Here is a 15,715-nt window from a genome sequence, read left to right on the forward strand (position 1 = left end):
ACCTCTGCATGCTTAAACTGGCTCGAGGATTGTGGAATGTCACCTCATTGGGGGGAATGAGCCTGATCTTGTGAGGGAAGTTGAGAGATATCGGCTCGAAATAGTTGGGCTCACCTCCACGCTTAGCGTGGGCTCTGGAACCCAGCTCCTTGAGAGAGGCTGGACTCTCTTTTACTCTGGAGTGACCCGTGGGGAGAGGCGGCGGGCTGGGGTGGGTTTAGTTGTTGCCCCCCAGCTCAGGTGTCTCGTGTTGGGGTTTACACCAGTGGATAAGAGGGTTGCATCACTGCGCTTTTGGGTCAGGGAGAGGTCTCTGACCGTTGTTTTCACCTACGGGCCGAGCAGTGGTGCGGAGTACTTGTTCTTTTTGACATCGCCGTTGGGGGTTTTCACTGTCTGATGAGCTAACCCCTCCCTCCTACTTCCCTATGTCTAAAGGTATTGCTCAAACCAGCTCTCCATCCAACAGGTCAGGACTTCCCCAAACCTGAAAGGTCTTACTAAGCAGGTTTACTGAAAGTTCTGTTTAAGCTGGTGTCGGGAAATGACTCGCCTAGCCTTTGACAGCCTTCATACAAAGTCTCGCCCTTCTTGAACTGGTGGTCTGGACGACTGAGTAGCCTATCGCAGTCATCCACACTTTCAACAGTCACTTTTGTTCATGGCTGCTCATTCCCTAATTTTACAACTGGCTTTTGGTATATGGGCTAGGTTAATTTTAGTGGCTCGGCACAAGCCCCAAGGGCGCTGTTTTAACAAACTTGGCTAAGGCAACCTATAAAAACCTCCTAAAATATCTTGGAACCAGGCAACAAGACTTTTTACCACCAATGAAAAACCAAAAAATACGGTGACTCAAATAATTGATTGTCCACGATTTAACTAGAATTTCATATGCTTTCTTTAATTAGTAACGCTTTTGCGGGGGTCAGTAACAGCTTAAATTCGGCAACACAAAATAATTTCAATAATAGAAATGAATCAATCAACTCAACCTGTCTTTCCCTGATGCTGAAACTAGTGAATCTGGAGAGGCTTTGAAGACGGAGGCTCATCCATGCACCTGATGGAGGAGATTCTTCTGGTAACGAGTGGTTTCTTGAAGGGAATACGACTTAATCTTCAGTTTTCTTCCTTTAAGTGATGCTCCAGGCTTTGATGGTTAAACAGGATCTTTGTTGTTATATGTCTCTGAAGACAGGAGTTCCGGAGGCTGAAGAGTTGAAGGAAACCCGGAGACATAAATGAGGGTGATTCAGGGCTTCCAGAAGCCTGAAACTTAGAGCAATCAGCTGTTCACCGATCAAGTTCACTTCTGTTGTCTGGATAAAAATGCTTTAGATGAAATCAGATTCTTATTCTTGAGGCACAGTCCTTTCTGGGCCCACGGGTTGATCCTCTTTTTAATGCAGTCGATCAGTTGGGCTGTGTCTCTGTTCCTTTTCCATCTAAGCTACTTTTCTCCGTCCGATCTTGTTTGCTGGTCTCCTGCGAGGAAAACAACCCCTTTCCCTCCTTCAGCATTGCTTTTATGGTGCTTGATGCTTTCACCAGTCAGCCCCTTGTTAGGCTTCTCAGTTATTGCGCAACCTATTCAGCTCAGCTTCTTGATTATTGCTCAATACTTTAGCCATGGTCATTGTGACCTACTGATGCTGTTTTCCGGCCTTGGAGATGCCGGTAATAGCCACGCAGCTGGCTGTAGTCACATCCTCCCTTCCTCCCGTTAGCCTTGAAAAGGTTCGCTGTCAGCATGCAGCTGGCGCTCGTCACTCCTAGTCATCCTACAGTTCTTTCCCTGATCTGCTCAGTTTTAAACTTTACACAGTATTACACATTCCATTCTTCAGCTTTCAACATTTACTTTAAAACACAATTACAAAACCATCACTTCATTCTTTTTATTCATGCTTCACAAATGATTAACGTTATATCTCTTTCATATATAGCTGATTGAGAATGTCAAACCTTAATGTTTTTACTCTAATTCTTAGTTCTTACCCACATTTCAATCATACATCTTTTAACTTGTTAATCAAAGGTTACTAATTTCATTTAATACATGTGAAAGAATGTAAAATCATCATACATCATTGGATACTTGTTTATACTTCTGCAAAAGATAAGACAGATAATATGTGGCAGATAATATGTGGCTCCACACAGGCCTCTCCAGTCTCTCAGCTCCAGAATTTGAGAACATGCTTGTTTCATTCCCTACTGCTTCAACTGTGTCTTTTAATAATTATTGCGTGGATTACACATAAGGATATTTATTGTAACTTTTATGGAGTTAACTGTGAGCAGTTACTACATGTTGCATGGATTACATGGAAAGATCTCACCTTATTTTGACAGGGTGCTGGATAGTCTCGGGGACTCCGTCATTCTGCTGGGGGACTTTAACACCCACTTGGGAAACGATAGTGACACCTGGTGGGGTGTGATTGAGACTAATGGCCACACCAATCTGAACCCGAGTGGTGTTCCATTTGTTAGACCTTTGTGCCAGTCACGGATTGTCCATAATGAACACCATGTTTAAGCATAAGGGTGTTTTAACCCTGTTTCACTGGCTGAGCTTCTACTGTGACTTACTGTATGTGCTCTCTTTTCATACATACTTGAAAACTGGCTCTGAGGGGGTGGAGCGGGGTGCGGCAGGGTTGCTTAGAGCGGGGCTGAGTGTGGAGCTTGCGTTGGGTGGGTGTGGCTTCATCGGCCTCTCGGCTATGGAGTTCACCTGTGGGGGTGTTCCCCTGTGGGGGAGGGGATTCGTGGCGTTTGGGTTCAGGAGCATGTGTTCGATATCGGTGTCCTTGTTGGGGGTGGCCCTGTGGGGAGGTTCATGTTGGGGTTCACTGGGGGTGGGAGGCTCATGGGGTTGGGATCGGAGCTCATTGGGGGGCCGGGACTGCTCCGTCCTGGGGTGGCTCTGGTTGGCGGGCTGGTTTGGACCATGTGGACCCCTCTTTTGTACATAGCCCCCTCTCCGGAAGTGGATGGGGGTTGTTAGGGACTGGGTTTGGGGCGAGGGCCGCGCCGGGCTGGGGCCGCCCAGGTCTGGGCGGTGCCGGCGCTGTCTGCCTGTCTCTGCCCCAGGACGGAAGGGGACCACCTCCTGGGTCCGAGGGCTGGTTGCCCCTAGGGGGTACCGGCGCCTGGACCTGGGAGTATAGAGTATGCGTGGAGAGTGTGAATGAGTGTATGACGTCCATTGTTGTTTGTCTTTACGTTGGGTGCGAGTGATTTTATGTGTATGCATGAGGGTGGGAGTGGGTGATTGTGACTGTGAGTGCCTGTTTTTTTTTTTTGTGACAGGTTGGGTCTTGGACTGCTCCCTCTCCTGGACCAGCTTAGGCCCCCCCCATAAGATGGGGGTTCCTCCCAGTCACACTACCTGCAGGTGGTTGGAGTCTCTGCCTGCTGGTGTACTTGGGGTTCTTGGTGTCTGGGGCCGGGTGCTTTGGTGTGTGCTGGCTCACTCCCGGTGGCTGCTTGCCGGGGCCTGGCCCCCTGGGCTCTGTCGGGCCTCTGCTTGGGGGGTGGTGTGTCCTGGGGTCTTGGGTCTCTGGGTCCATGGCTGGATCTGCTCGGGCGTGGACGGCTGCCGGCGGGGCCTGTGGGCTCGTCGCTGCAGCTCCCTGGGGCTTCTGCATTGTCGCTGCTGGGTGGCTCCCCTGGGACTCTCCCCTGGGACTCTCCTTTTCTTCTCTGGGGGGGTTGTGGTAGTCCCGGGGGTGGTTCTTCTCTGGTTCCTGTGCTTAGGGGGGCCTTTGGATGTCTGTGGCTCGGAACTCCTCAGTGTCCGCCCAGGGACCACGGGGCAGGTCAGTGGATCCTCAAACTCCCTATTGCATATTTTTGTGGAGAAACCTTGTATACACACTCATACTCACAGGTGTTAAGCTTCAGGTGTTGACAGATACACAGATGTTTTATATTGGGCTGCACCTCTCACTAAGTACATTTTACATTCATAAATACCGTGTGCTATTTTGTTAAAAAAAACAACAACAAAAAACAGCTGCAGGTGTATAAGCAAGCAGGGTGTAATCTTTTATTCTCTTCATCCTTCTTTCTCTCCTCCACTCTTTCCTTCTTTTCTACCCTTTTTCCCTTTTGCCCCATCTCTCTCTTTTTCAAGCTTCTGTTTTCCTTTTCATTTCAGTCTCCGTGTCTGTAACAATTGAAATATTCCCAAAGAAGTTTATAATAAAGTTTCTTTTATAAATATCAAGCAGACCTTTAAAGCTTTAGCTGTGATGTTCCGCCTGTGAACCTAAATCTGTTGGGCAATTTCTTGGCACTCAGACAACAATTGTGAGTGATACTCTGCCGGACAGGACACGGTAAAAAAAAAAAGAAAACTCTGAGTTCATCTGTTTATCTGCCTTTCTCTCCTAGATGAAGCCTCTAAAGGAGCAATAACCATTAATGTTTCACTTTTAATTCCGATAGAAAGTACTACTTAATCAGTGCTTCTGTGTTCTTTTTGTGTCTCTGCTCTGTTCTTTCAAACCCCCTGTTGGTCGAGGCAGATGGCTGCTCACACTGAGCCTGGTTCTGCTGGAGGTTTCTTCCTGTTAAAAGGAAGTTTTTCCTCTCCACTGTCGCTACATGTATGCTCAGTATGAGGGATTGCTGCAAAGTCAACGCCAGTGACTGTCCACTGTCTCTATATGCTCAACCACGAGGAGTGAATGTTGCAAGTCACTGACTCGATGCAATCTGCTGGGTTTCCGTAGATAGAAAACCTTTTAACCAATCTGAATAATTAACTGAATGTGACAGTACTGTTTGATAGTTGGGATTGATTAGAATGTATGTACCCAGTATTATTTGATTGAATTGACTTTGTAAAGTGCTTGAGATGGCGTGTTGTGTATTGGCACTATATAAATAAAACTGAATTGATTTGAATTGAATTGAATCAGTGCATTGGCACCAGGAAACCCTAGGCAGGAAGTCGATGATCAATTTTGTAATTGTGTCTTCGGATCATTGGCCGCATGTCTTGGACACTCAGAGGAACAGAGGGCCAAAGCTGTCCACTGATCACCACATGGTGGTGGGTTGGATCCGCTGGAAGAGGAGGAAGTCTGACAGATTTTGCCAACCCAAGCGTATAGTGAGGCTGTGCTGGAAAGGTCTGGCGGAGCCCTCGGCCAGGGATCTAATCAACTCCTACCTCTGGGAGAGCTTTGACCAGATTCCGTTGGAGGTCGGAGACATAGAGTCAGAGTGGACTATGTTCTCCGCCTCTATTGTCGATGCTGCTGCCGTTAGCTGTAGCCGTAAGGTCTGCATTGCCTGCTGCGGTGGCAATCCCCAAACCCGGTGGTGGACACTGGCAGTAAGGGATGCCATCAAGCTGAAGAATTAGTCCTATTGGCTATGGTTGGCTTGTGGGACTTCTGAGGCAGCTGACGGGTATCGTAAGGCCAAGTGTGCCACGGCCTGGGCTGTGACAGAGGCAAAAACTCAGGCCTTGAAGGAGTTCGGTGAGGCCATGGAGAAGGACTACCGGTTAGCCTCGAAGCGATTCTGGAAAACCGCTCGGCGCCTCAGGTGAGCGAAGCAGTGCTTCGCAGATACTGTTTTACAGTAGGGGTGGGGAGCTGCTGACCTCAACTGGGGACATTGTCGGACAGTGAAAGGAGTACCTTGAGGATCTCCTCAATCCAGCTGTCACACCTTCCCTGGTGGAAGCAGAGACTGGGGACTCAAAGTCGAACTTGATCAACACCCATACTGAAGTTACCGAGGTAGTCAAAAAGCTTCACAGTGGCAAGGCTTCGGGGGTGGATGAGATCCTCCCTGAGAACTTCACATCTCTGAATGTAGGGCTGTTGTGGCTGACACAGCTCTTCAACATTGCGCGGCAGTCGGGGACAGTGCCTCTGAACTGGCAGACCAGGGTGGTGGTCCCCCTTCACAACAAGGGAGACCAGAGGGTATGTTCCAGCAGCTGGAGGAGGTGTCTGGGGAGAGGGAAGTCTGGGAGTCTTTACTAAGTATGCTGCCCTCATGACCCGGACTCGGTCGGATAAAGCGGTAGACGATGAGAACGAGTTTGAGTCCTCATAAAGCCCATCTAGGGACGTGCTGCAAATTAGGCACCGTAATGCACGCATGAGACTGCTGATTTTTCAGTTAGTCTATTTTGTAAAGTGTCTGTTTCTATAAAATAAACTCTTTAAATAAAGAAATAAAGAAATATTTTGACTTTAACATATGTCTCTTAGTTCATTTATGCTATGTTCTGTTTTTTTATATTTGTGTGCTGGAAGATCTGTGGGGAGTAAAGTATTTTATAACTGTGTGTCAGGATTAAATTCAGTTTGGCCCCCTGGTTGCTCCAGCATTCTTTACACAACAGAGGCTAGTGACCAGCGGTTGTATAAAGTCCTTATAATTAGTTGCAAAAGCAATGAATGTTCCAATCATTGGAATTATTAAAGCTGCTGTAGGTAACTTATGTTTATAATTATATTTTACATTTTGGTTAAAACTGTCACTATGTCCTGGCAGTACAATATTAGACAGATAATTTTTAAAAAGAATCCGTCTCCACTGGCTCCTCCCAGTGGTCCTACTGCCATTTGTAGAAATACAGAAATCAGAAACAACCAATCAGAGCCAGGAGGAATGATTTAGCACTATCAATCATGCCTGTGTAATGGCTGCTCACGCCCCTCCCCCACACAGCGCATCCCGTCTTTTAAGCTTAAGACTGCTGATGTGCTGCATCTGTGCTAATGGTATGGACAGGTCTTAATCGATGTAAAGCATATCACTGATGTTTTGTCCCCACCAGTGAATGTGCCATAGCTTTTAATCCGGCGCCATCGGTGGCCCTGCTTTCTAGCCTATGCATTCACGGCAGGATCCACTTCACTGATTGGCCATGGGACCAGGATAAATGAAAAACGTTTTGGTAGTGCAGGGAAAGTTAATGTAACTCGAGAGCGACTACAATAATATTAAGAACCATAATGGCCAGAGTGGGTCAAACTGAAATATAATTTTACTATTTACATATCATAAACCATGCCTGAAGGCTGAAAGAAAAGAAAAAGGACCCCATGTCAGCTTTCTGAATTACACGCAGGCAGGGCGCTGTATTTAATAACATCCTAAACCAGCCTTAGAATTTGGCAAACAGGAGTATGTTGTCACACTTTGGACCCAACCAGCTCCTTCAGTGTGGCTTCTTAATGTTCTCTGACAGGTTCCTTTATTTTTTCATAATTTTGGGTAGCTTTAGCTTACAGGATGCAACTGTTGAAAAAGTTAGGTATATCCACGTAGGTAGGCTGAACTTTACTTCTTACTGAATAACTACTACTTACTACTTGCTGACTAATCAGATCAATATAATTGATAGTACGTGTGAACCACAAGTTGAAGACTGAAAGCTGAAAGTGAATAAGGATGAGAGGGTGCTTCAACAAAGAAGGAGCTGGAGTTTTATTGCTTTTTGTTTGTTTCTCAGTTTAATTGTACAGTATGAATGTCACATTATATGTGGAATACATTTAGAAAGGAATTATCATAGTTTCATCTTTTACATAAAATGTTAACGGAACGAATGTGAAGATCTTTGAGAGCCACTGTATGCTTACAGGTTTTATATTGTATTCTGTTAAACAGATTACTGTTAGTGGCAGACCAAATATTTAAAGGCCAGATTTAAATGTTGCCCAGAAAATCCCAGCAGGCACTATGATCTAAATCAGTTTTTTTTTTTTTTTACCTGCAACCATTTAGATGTAAACAAAGACAGAAGCTGTAAAGGATTTGGTATAATAAAAATCCTGGACAAGCTCATGTATTGGAGCACATTATTCTTTTTTAATATGATGTCATCAGGACCGTATTATGTAAAGCTTCACTGACCTGACCCACGAATCATCTCTATGCTCAATACTGTTACATAGAGCTCAGTTGATTAGGCCTACAAACACATTATGCTAAAGGATGAGATGCCATAATGTCATACAACAATTCATTGACAGTGTTTCTTCTTTGTCTCCTGTGAATAATTTGCACAGCAGCAAACACAACAGCAAATGTTTACATCATCAGTGAAACTTCACTACCTAACATCCATATTTCTATTTTATTAGATTGTTCATGAGACTTACCTGCATATGACCAGTCAATGTCTTCTGAGAACTTCCGCTGATTTCTGTATGTATATCCTCCAGCTGCAGAAAGAAACATGAGCACAAAAACATTAATGACAACTTTCTAACATATTGAAAATGTATTTCCAGAACATCAAATGGCTAATAAGACCCAGTAGTGATAATGCTAATAGTTTTATGTGTGGCTTTGAAAGAACTTTAATACATCATAGTTGTTTTACATGTTTACATAAAGTTGACCTTAACATTTAACAGAAACCAGCCTTGAGATTGTGCTGAGTCATCAGCTGCCAATGGTAATGAACAGCCTTCACACTTTGGAAGGGCCCCAGGCTCTGCTATGATCAATGTGAGCTCATATCTAGTTGGAATCATTAGTGTTCTTAGCAAGCCTTGATTATGAATGGTAAAAAATGGTAAATGGCCAGCACTTGTATAGCGCTTTAATCAGTCATCCACCCATTCAGACACACATTCACACACTGATGGTGGTGGACTACTGTGTACAGGGGCAGACTGACAGAAGGCTGTCATACAATCGACGCCAAAGAGCCCTCTGACCACCATCAGTGTAAAACATACAAATGTGCTTAGTCCAGAACACATTAAGTAAGAGAAGTTGGCTTTAGACTGGACAATGTCTTCAGGACTCAGAGCAACCTCTTGTTTCATAATAAGGAATACGGTTACTGGAATAGTAGTTCAGGTAACGTCCATTTTATAGGGCGTACAAAACTGAGAGCTAAGACAGACACTGTTGGCAAAGTGACCACTAAGTTGTCTTTTCAACTCAATGCCAAGATTTTCTGCAATCGTGATCTGCTAAATTGTGGGCCAAAAAGCTGAGGGATTTTTTCATTGTTTACTGACCATTATTCTAAAACAGGCAAAGACCATGCTTATGGCTTTTAAGAATAGCTCTGGAGGATTAAAACAATCTGATACTGCGCTTGGTCCACGTCTGCTCGAATCACATCTTTGCCATTCTTATGTTTAGTTACAATAAACCCTGCTGGACATAGTGAATTTTAGTGAGATTTCTATTGAGTTTCATACTGAGGCAAAATAAAAAACAAACTTTTCACAACTTTCTGTCACAAAACAACATTACATCTATGTGCTGGAACTATTTTCTACATAGTAGCATTATAACAATACAGGAGCGGGAAGGAAGACCTCTGAAAGACAGGAAAAGGAGGCAGACAAGTGGCAAATGTTGCCAGGACTAGTACTTAAACCTGGAATGGACATGTCAAGGACTGAAGCTTCTATACATGGGTTGCATGCCTTTTAAATGGTCTTATTTGCACAGATGTAAATGATTTATTGTAATGGTAATGGATGAGCGGGCAGAAATAAGAGGTTCACCACATCAAAGTATGGAATGTTGGGAAATACTCATAATTTTGAATAAACAGCCAGTTAATAATCACGGCTTATCCATGTCCGTGTGTTAATTGGGAAATTCTGATCAGTCATGAAATTTTGTTCAGATTCAGTGCTGCAACGTTGGTTACGTACTGTAACCTCAGATTCTATGAGTATAGGCACAGCCCTTTAAGGCTATCGCTAGTGAGTTTATCCCTTCGCGCGCAACACAGCTTTGAAAACTTTAGTCCACACCCACCTGCTGTGTGGGCCCCACCTCGGTAAATATAAATTACGGTGAGACCGGACAAACGGTTCCCAAAATAGCTTTTTTCTTTAGCCATACAGGCACCTATGAGGCCCAGAGCTTAAAGGGCTGTGCCTATACTCATAGAATCTGCGGTTACAGTATGTAACCAACGTTCTATTTTGTATAGGCTTCGCCCTTTAAGGCTATCGCTAGTGGGTTAAAGGCGAAGCAGGATGTAGTCTATGCCTCACTGGGTCCATCCAGACCACAACCTGAAGCATCTGCTCACACGAGTGAAACCAAACTCAGCCTTCTGAATGCGTAATTACGAACTCCAAGCTTCCTGCGCAATACAAAGAACAGAGAAGAATATCTCTGGTCATGGAGAGGCTGAGATAACAGACCTGCTGCTGTAAATAGGAAAACGAGGGTTACAAACTGTAACAGTGTAACGATGAGCAGAGTAGGTCAAACATCTCCAGGAGGGAATGTAATGATGCAGCATAACAAACCTCGTGTGCCACAGACAACACAACAGAGGAGAATAACCTCTGTTCACACGGAGGCTTAATAAAATACAGCCGCAGTGACAATAACAGCAAAAGTCATGAACCGTGGCTGATAATAAATATTTTGGCACCCTGCTTCTGCACGCAGGAAGGGTGACTCAATAATAAACGCAACAAAATAATAATCATTCTGTCAGAACCCTGAGAACAGAATGAGTCATGGAGAAACCTGACACATCTCACAGGTAAAAACGAATAAATGAGCATGGTGGTGACCATGAGGCTGCTGTGCATATGTCCTCCACTGTCATTCCTCCATGCAGAGCCGTGGAGGATGAAATCCCCCTGATTGAATGAGCTCTGAGATTCTCTGAAGTATCCAATCCAGAGGAAGTATAAGCCTGTGAAATAGCCTCACACAGCCAATGTCAGATAGAGGACGTCCTGTAGAGTTTTTTCTGTAATGCACGAACAGACGCCGGGAGCGGCGCAGTGGAGTGTCTCTGCTGACGCCGCTGATCACGGCGATCCCACCAGCGGCCGGTGGTATGGGAGGAACGGACGCCGGAGCGACTAAGAGACCCATGTCTTCTGACCCGTTCAAGCTCCTCTTGAGAGGTCTGCATCTGCCCAGCACAGACTGGAAATGAGGACTGATCGGTCCCTCCAGTAACTCTCTTTTAAAATCATTGGGAATGGAGGAGGAGAGCCGAAGCCACATCTGTCGCTGTAGCAAGGTCTGCCAGGCAGCGATGCGGGAGGAGCACACAGCCGACGTGGCATAGAGGTTAAGGATGGTGTCCGCAAAGTTGCAGAATTCCTCCACATCTTCCGGTGGCAGCTCCATCTCCCGAGCCTTCTTGGAAATGGAGTAGGCTAAGGGGGCAGTGTTGTTCGTCCCCGCAGCAACCTGAGCAGCACACTGGTGGGAGCGATCTGTCAGCCTGGCCGTGATCTGATCGCTGGGGTTGGGGGGCACAGGCCGACGCGCCGGGCCGACCTAGCCCCAAAAACTGCCAACAGAGTGGGCTCCAACGCAGGAACTGGGGGAAAACCTTGATCCATCAGGGACTCCACCCTCGTGATGGGTGTGAAGGTGGAGACCTGTGCCTTCAGCTGAAGCGGCTCGGATGCCGCTCCTGACAGGTAAGCAGTTACCACAGGGAAACGGGGCCAAACCGGATCTCGGCGAGTTGGATGAGCTGGGGCGAATTTTCCCTCCAGGTCATCAATCGGATGCTGGGCTAAAGACGTGGGAACAGGGACACCTTTAGCATTAGCTCCTTTAGCTATGATGTCCAGCAGCGCGCTAACAAGTGCGCCCATCGCCGGAAGTGGGGTGGTCGCCAACATCAGGAGGCCCAGAGTTTGGCCTGATTTTGCACCTGCCTGGAGATATCAGTCGTTGTCTCCGGGGCGGAGTCGTCTGATTCCCACCCAGCACTGAAGATGCCCAATGCCTCATCAAGGGAGCATTGGTCCGCTACGGGGAATTCCCCTTCTAGAGGACTAGCTAGCCGCCGTTGCTTCTCCTCTGGAGGAAGATGCCTGCAGGAAGGCAGGTGGACTACGGGGTCAGGGCCAGGTTCACATGATTGGGACCGGGGCAGCCCTCGCAGATGGCATGCAGGTCATAACCCATAATTAGAATCAGAATCGGAATCATCTTTATTGCTAATTTCGTACATACAAACAAGAAATTTGACTCGGGTACACTTTGCTCTCTGGTTTTTGTTTTTGCATTACTGAATATACATATATACAATATACAAATATAACCATATATAAATAAAAAGGTGCATTTGCAACATCTGTACACTACTGTTTTGTACTCTGTTGAATGTTCAACAGAGAAGCAGCCTGGTGGAAGAAACTGTCTCTGTGGCGGCTGGTTTTAGTGAACAATGCTCTGTGGCGGCGGTCTGAAGGTAAAACTCTAAACAGTTTATGTGCAGGGTGTGTGGGATCTGCAGAGATTTTTGCAGCTCTTTTTCTGACCCTAGACCTGTATAAATCCTGGAGGGAAGGTCAGCCCTGATTATTCTCTCCACAGTCCTGATTATTCGTTGCAGTCTGGACCTCTCCTGTTTTGTGGATGAGCCAAACCACACAGAGATGGATGAAGACAGGACAGACTGAATGATGGCAGTGTAGAAGATGACCAGCAGCTGCTGTGGAAGGTTGAGTTCTTGAGTTGCCTCAGGAAGTACAGTCTTTGCTGGGCCTTCTTTCGAACAGTGTCTATGTGTGAAGACCATCTCAGGTCCTCAGAGATGGTGGTTCCTTGGAATCTGAAGTGGTCCACAGATGCTATGGTGTTGTTAAGGATGGTGAGGGAGTGTATGTTCTCCGAAGGCCCACCACCATTTCCACAGTCTTGAGTGGGTTGAGTTCAAGGTAGTTCTGACTACACAAGTGTACCAGCCGATCCACCTCCTGTCTGTATGCAGACTCATCACCATCCTGGATCAGACCAATGACAGTGGTGTTGTCTGCAAACTTCAGTAGTTTCACGGACACTGAGGTGTCATTTGTATAGAGTGAGAAGAGGAGCGGGGATAGAACACACCCCTGGGGGGCACCAGTACTTATAGATCTGCTGTGGGAGAAAATGCTCCACAGTCTCACCTGCTGCTGTCGGCCCATCAGGAAGCTGTTGATCCACTGACAGGTGGAGGCTGGGATGTTGAGCTGGGTGAGCTTCTGGTGGAGGATTTCTGGTATGATGGTGTTGAGGGGGGGGGGTGCTCCTGTAGGCACCCCCCCCCCCCAGGGTGCTCCTGTAGGCAGTCATGTTTCTCAGACCGGTCGGTCCATACAGCCGAAGTATCACCAGTAGAGTAGAAACGCTGTTCTTCAGCTTCTCACTATAGCTTCTCTTGGCTGCTTTGATCTCCTTTGTTAGTGTGTTCCTGGCCTGCCTGAGCTTCTTCCTTGTCCTTGGCAGATTCCTGAGGTGTAGAGTGAACCATGGCTTGTTGTTCCCAAAGGTGTGGAAGGTCTTGGTCTGCACACAAGTCCTCGCAGAAACTGATGTATGATGTCACCATATCAGTTAGTTGGTTTAAGTCGGTGGCTGAGGTTTCGAAAACAGTCCAGTCTGTGCATTCAAAGCAGGCTTGTAGCATCTGCTTTGATTCCTCAGTCCACTTCTTAACAGTGTGAACCCTGGGTTTGGAAGCTCTTAGTTTCTGCCTGTAGGTTGGGATGACGTGGATAAGAGAATGATCTGAAAAACCCAGAGCAGCCCTGGTAACAGCATGATATGAGTCCTTTAAAGCTGTGTAACAATGGTCCAGTGTGTTTTTGTCTCTGGTGGGACACTTAATACGCTGTCTGTATTTGGGGAGTTCATTGGAGAGGTTTGCGCTTTTAAAATCTCCCAGTATTATGATGAAAGAGTCAGGGTATTTTTTCTCCACGTCTGTAATCAGCTCAGCGAGATGTTTTTCCGCGGCAGAAGTGCAGCCATGCGGTGGAAAATATGACCCAATTATTATAAACGAGGAAAACTCTCTCGGTGAATAAAACGGTTTACAGATTATGGAAAATGTATCCAGATCAGGACTACATGTCTTTCCCAGCACTTTTATATTTATGCACCAACCTTCATTTATATAAAAGCAGATTCCACCTCTGCGCCTCTTCCCCGATAGCTCCGCGCTGCGATCCGGTCTGAACAGTTGGAAGTTCAGCAACAGCAATGCGCAGTCCGGGATGTTTTCACTCAGCCATGTCTCGGTTAAGCAGAGAACCGCTGATCTGCGGAGGTCCGTGTTTTTACCGGTGAGGAGAAGCAGCTCGTCCATCTTGTTGCTTAGAGAACGGACATTTGCCAGATGGATTGAAGGTAGTGGTGTTTGTAGTCATCTTTTGCGGAGCTTTACCAGTGTGCCTGCACGCTTCCCCCTCAGGCGCTTTAGGTGCACTATCCCATAGAGTGCCGCAGCTCCGCTTGCCAGAAGCTCAATGAACCTCAGATCAATGAAAGATGATGAAAAAATTCCAAGAGAGGACTCTCTGATGTTGAGAAGTTCCTTTCTACTGAATGAGACCACAGAATTGTGGCCCGAGACCGCAGTACTGTGGTTCGAAAAACATAAAAACACACAAAATACACAAACAAAGAGAGAGCGAAGCTCCGAGGCGGCCATCGTTGGCGCCATTAGATGTATGTGTTATAGTCGGTATTACAAGCCGGGCAAAGGCGGATAGTGCCGACGCTAATCGTGGTATCAGTGCTATTCTTAGGCTGTCGCTGAAGAAAAAATGGGAGCCGTTTGTCCGGTCTCACCGTAATTTATACGGACCGGGGTGGGGCCCACACAGCAGGTGGGCGTGGACTAAAGTTTTCAGTGTGCGAAGGGATAAATCCACTAGTGATAGCCTTAAAGGGCAAAGCCTATATGAAATAGAACCCTAAGTTAGTTCTTGTTATGTGGCAAAGTATTGCAGAGGACATTTTACTGTCATGCTCATGTGTTTTTAAAGACCCTAATAAGCCTTCTAAGTGTGGCCAAATTTAATCCACTATTTTTAATTATTGAGTTTCTGTCAGTCATTTCTGGGCAGTCGGTGGGGTTAATAAGACACCAAAGTTGTTATGCTAGTAAAAAAATACTAAAAAAGGAGTTTCTTCAACTTAAAAAATTAGCAGATTTTGAATAGGTTTTTCAGCTTTTTTATTTTATTTTATGTACATTACACGCTGTGAAAGGACTCTTGGAACTTTGCAGTCAGACCACAACTGACAGAATGGAGGTAATGCTGGGCATTTTATCTTTCTGCCATTTTGTACCTTTATAGTTTTTTAGTGATGTTTATTAACGAACTTTATTGTGTAAGAAATTGAGCGGATGTTCTGTACAGAACCATGTGGCGATTCAGACCCAGCCAGTGGATGTTTTCCACCTGCTTTGATAAGTGATGATTCAAAGTAATATTCTTTATTCTTTTTTTTTTGTAAAGAAATGTGGTTATAGGACTCCGATAAATATTGTCTTCCAGCCGGATATCACAGGGTTAGTTTGGTTTGATCAGAGGTCAAAAATTTCAAAAGAGACAGCAGGACCAAACATGGATCAGAAGACCAATCAATGATAATAAACAGTTGTCAGAATATATTATACAATTAAATTAACGAATTCATGATATTGAAGCAATATTTTAACTATTCATCTTCATCATTAGTTTATGTTTACAGGTATGAGTATGAAACGCAGGAAGGGCCGAAGTGACAATGCGTTGGTGTGAATTGGTGAAAGGATAAATTAACCATGAAGCAGATGGAGGAATGAGACAGATTGCATTTTCTCAATGCCATTTTTTGTTTCTTCAAAAGCTTATATATTAAACTGTCAATTTAAAAAGAATTTAAATTAATATTTATTGCAATGATAATAAAACTCAAGCTATTTGCACATGCTAGCTGTAAA

General features: G+C 45.5%; 1 protein-coding gene and 1 long non-coding RNA gene across 10 annotated transcripts in view; one reads left to right on the forward strand and one right to left on the reverse strand.

Moving 5' to 3' along the window:
* Nucleotides 1-15,715, reverse strand: part of ptprz1a (protein tyrosine phosphatase receptor type Z1a) — a 191,532-nt gene that overhangs the window by 129,770 nt on the left and 46,047 nt on the right. For all 9 annotated transcript variants that reach the window (XM_047388581.1, XM_047388629.1, XM_047388611.1 and 6 more), the window contains exon 2: nt 8,151-8,213. In XM_047388581.1, coding sequence (XP_047244537.1) covers nt 8,151-8,213 — 63 coding nt within the window. The remainder of the gene's footprint in view (nt 1-8,150; nt 8,214-15,715) is intronic.
* The window catches only part of LOC124882313, a 47,938-nt gene that overhangs the window by 10,234 nt on the left and 21,989 nt on the right, over nt 1-15,715 (forward strand). The gene's annotated exons all lie outside the window — the stretch shown is intronic.

The sequence above is a fragment of the Girardinichthys multiradiatus genome, chromosome 2 (assembly GCF_021462225.1).
Source record: "Girardinichthys multiradiatus isolate DD_20200921_A chromosome 2, DD_fGirMul_XY1, whole genome shotgun sequence".
NCBI lineage: Eukaryota > Metazoa > Chordata > Actinopteri > Cyprinodontiformes > Goodeidae > Girardinichthys > Girardinichthys multiradiatus.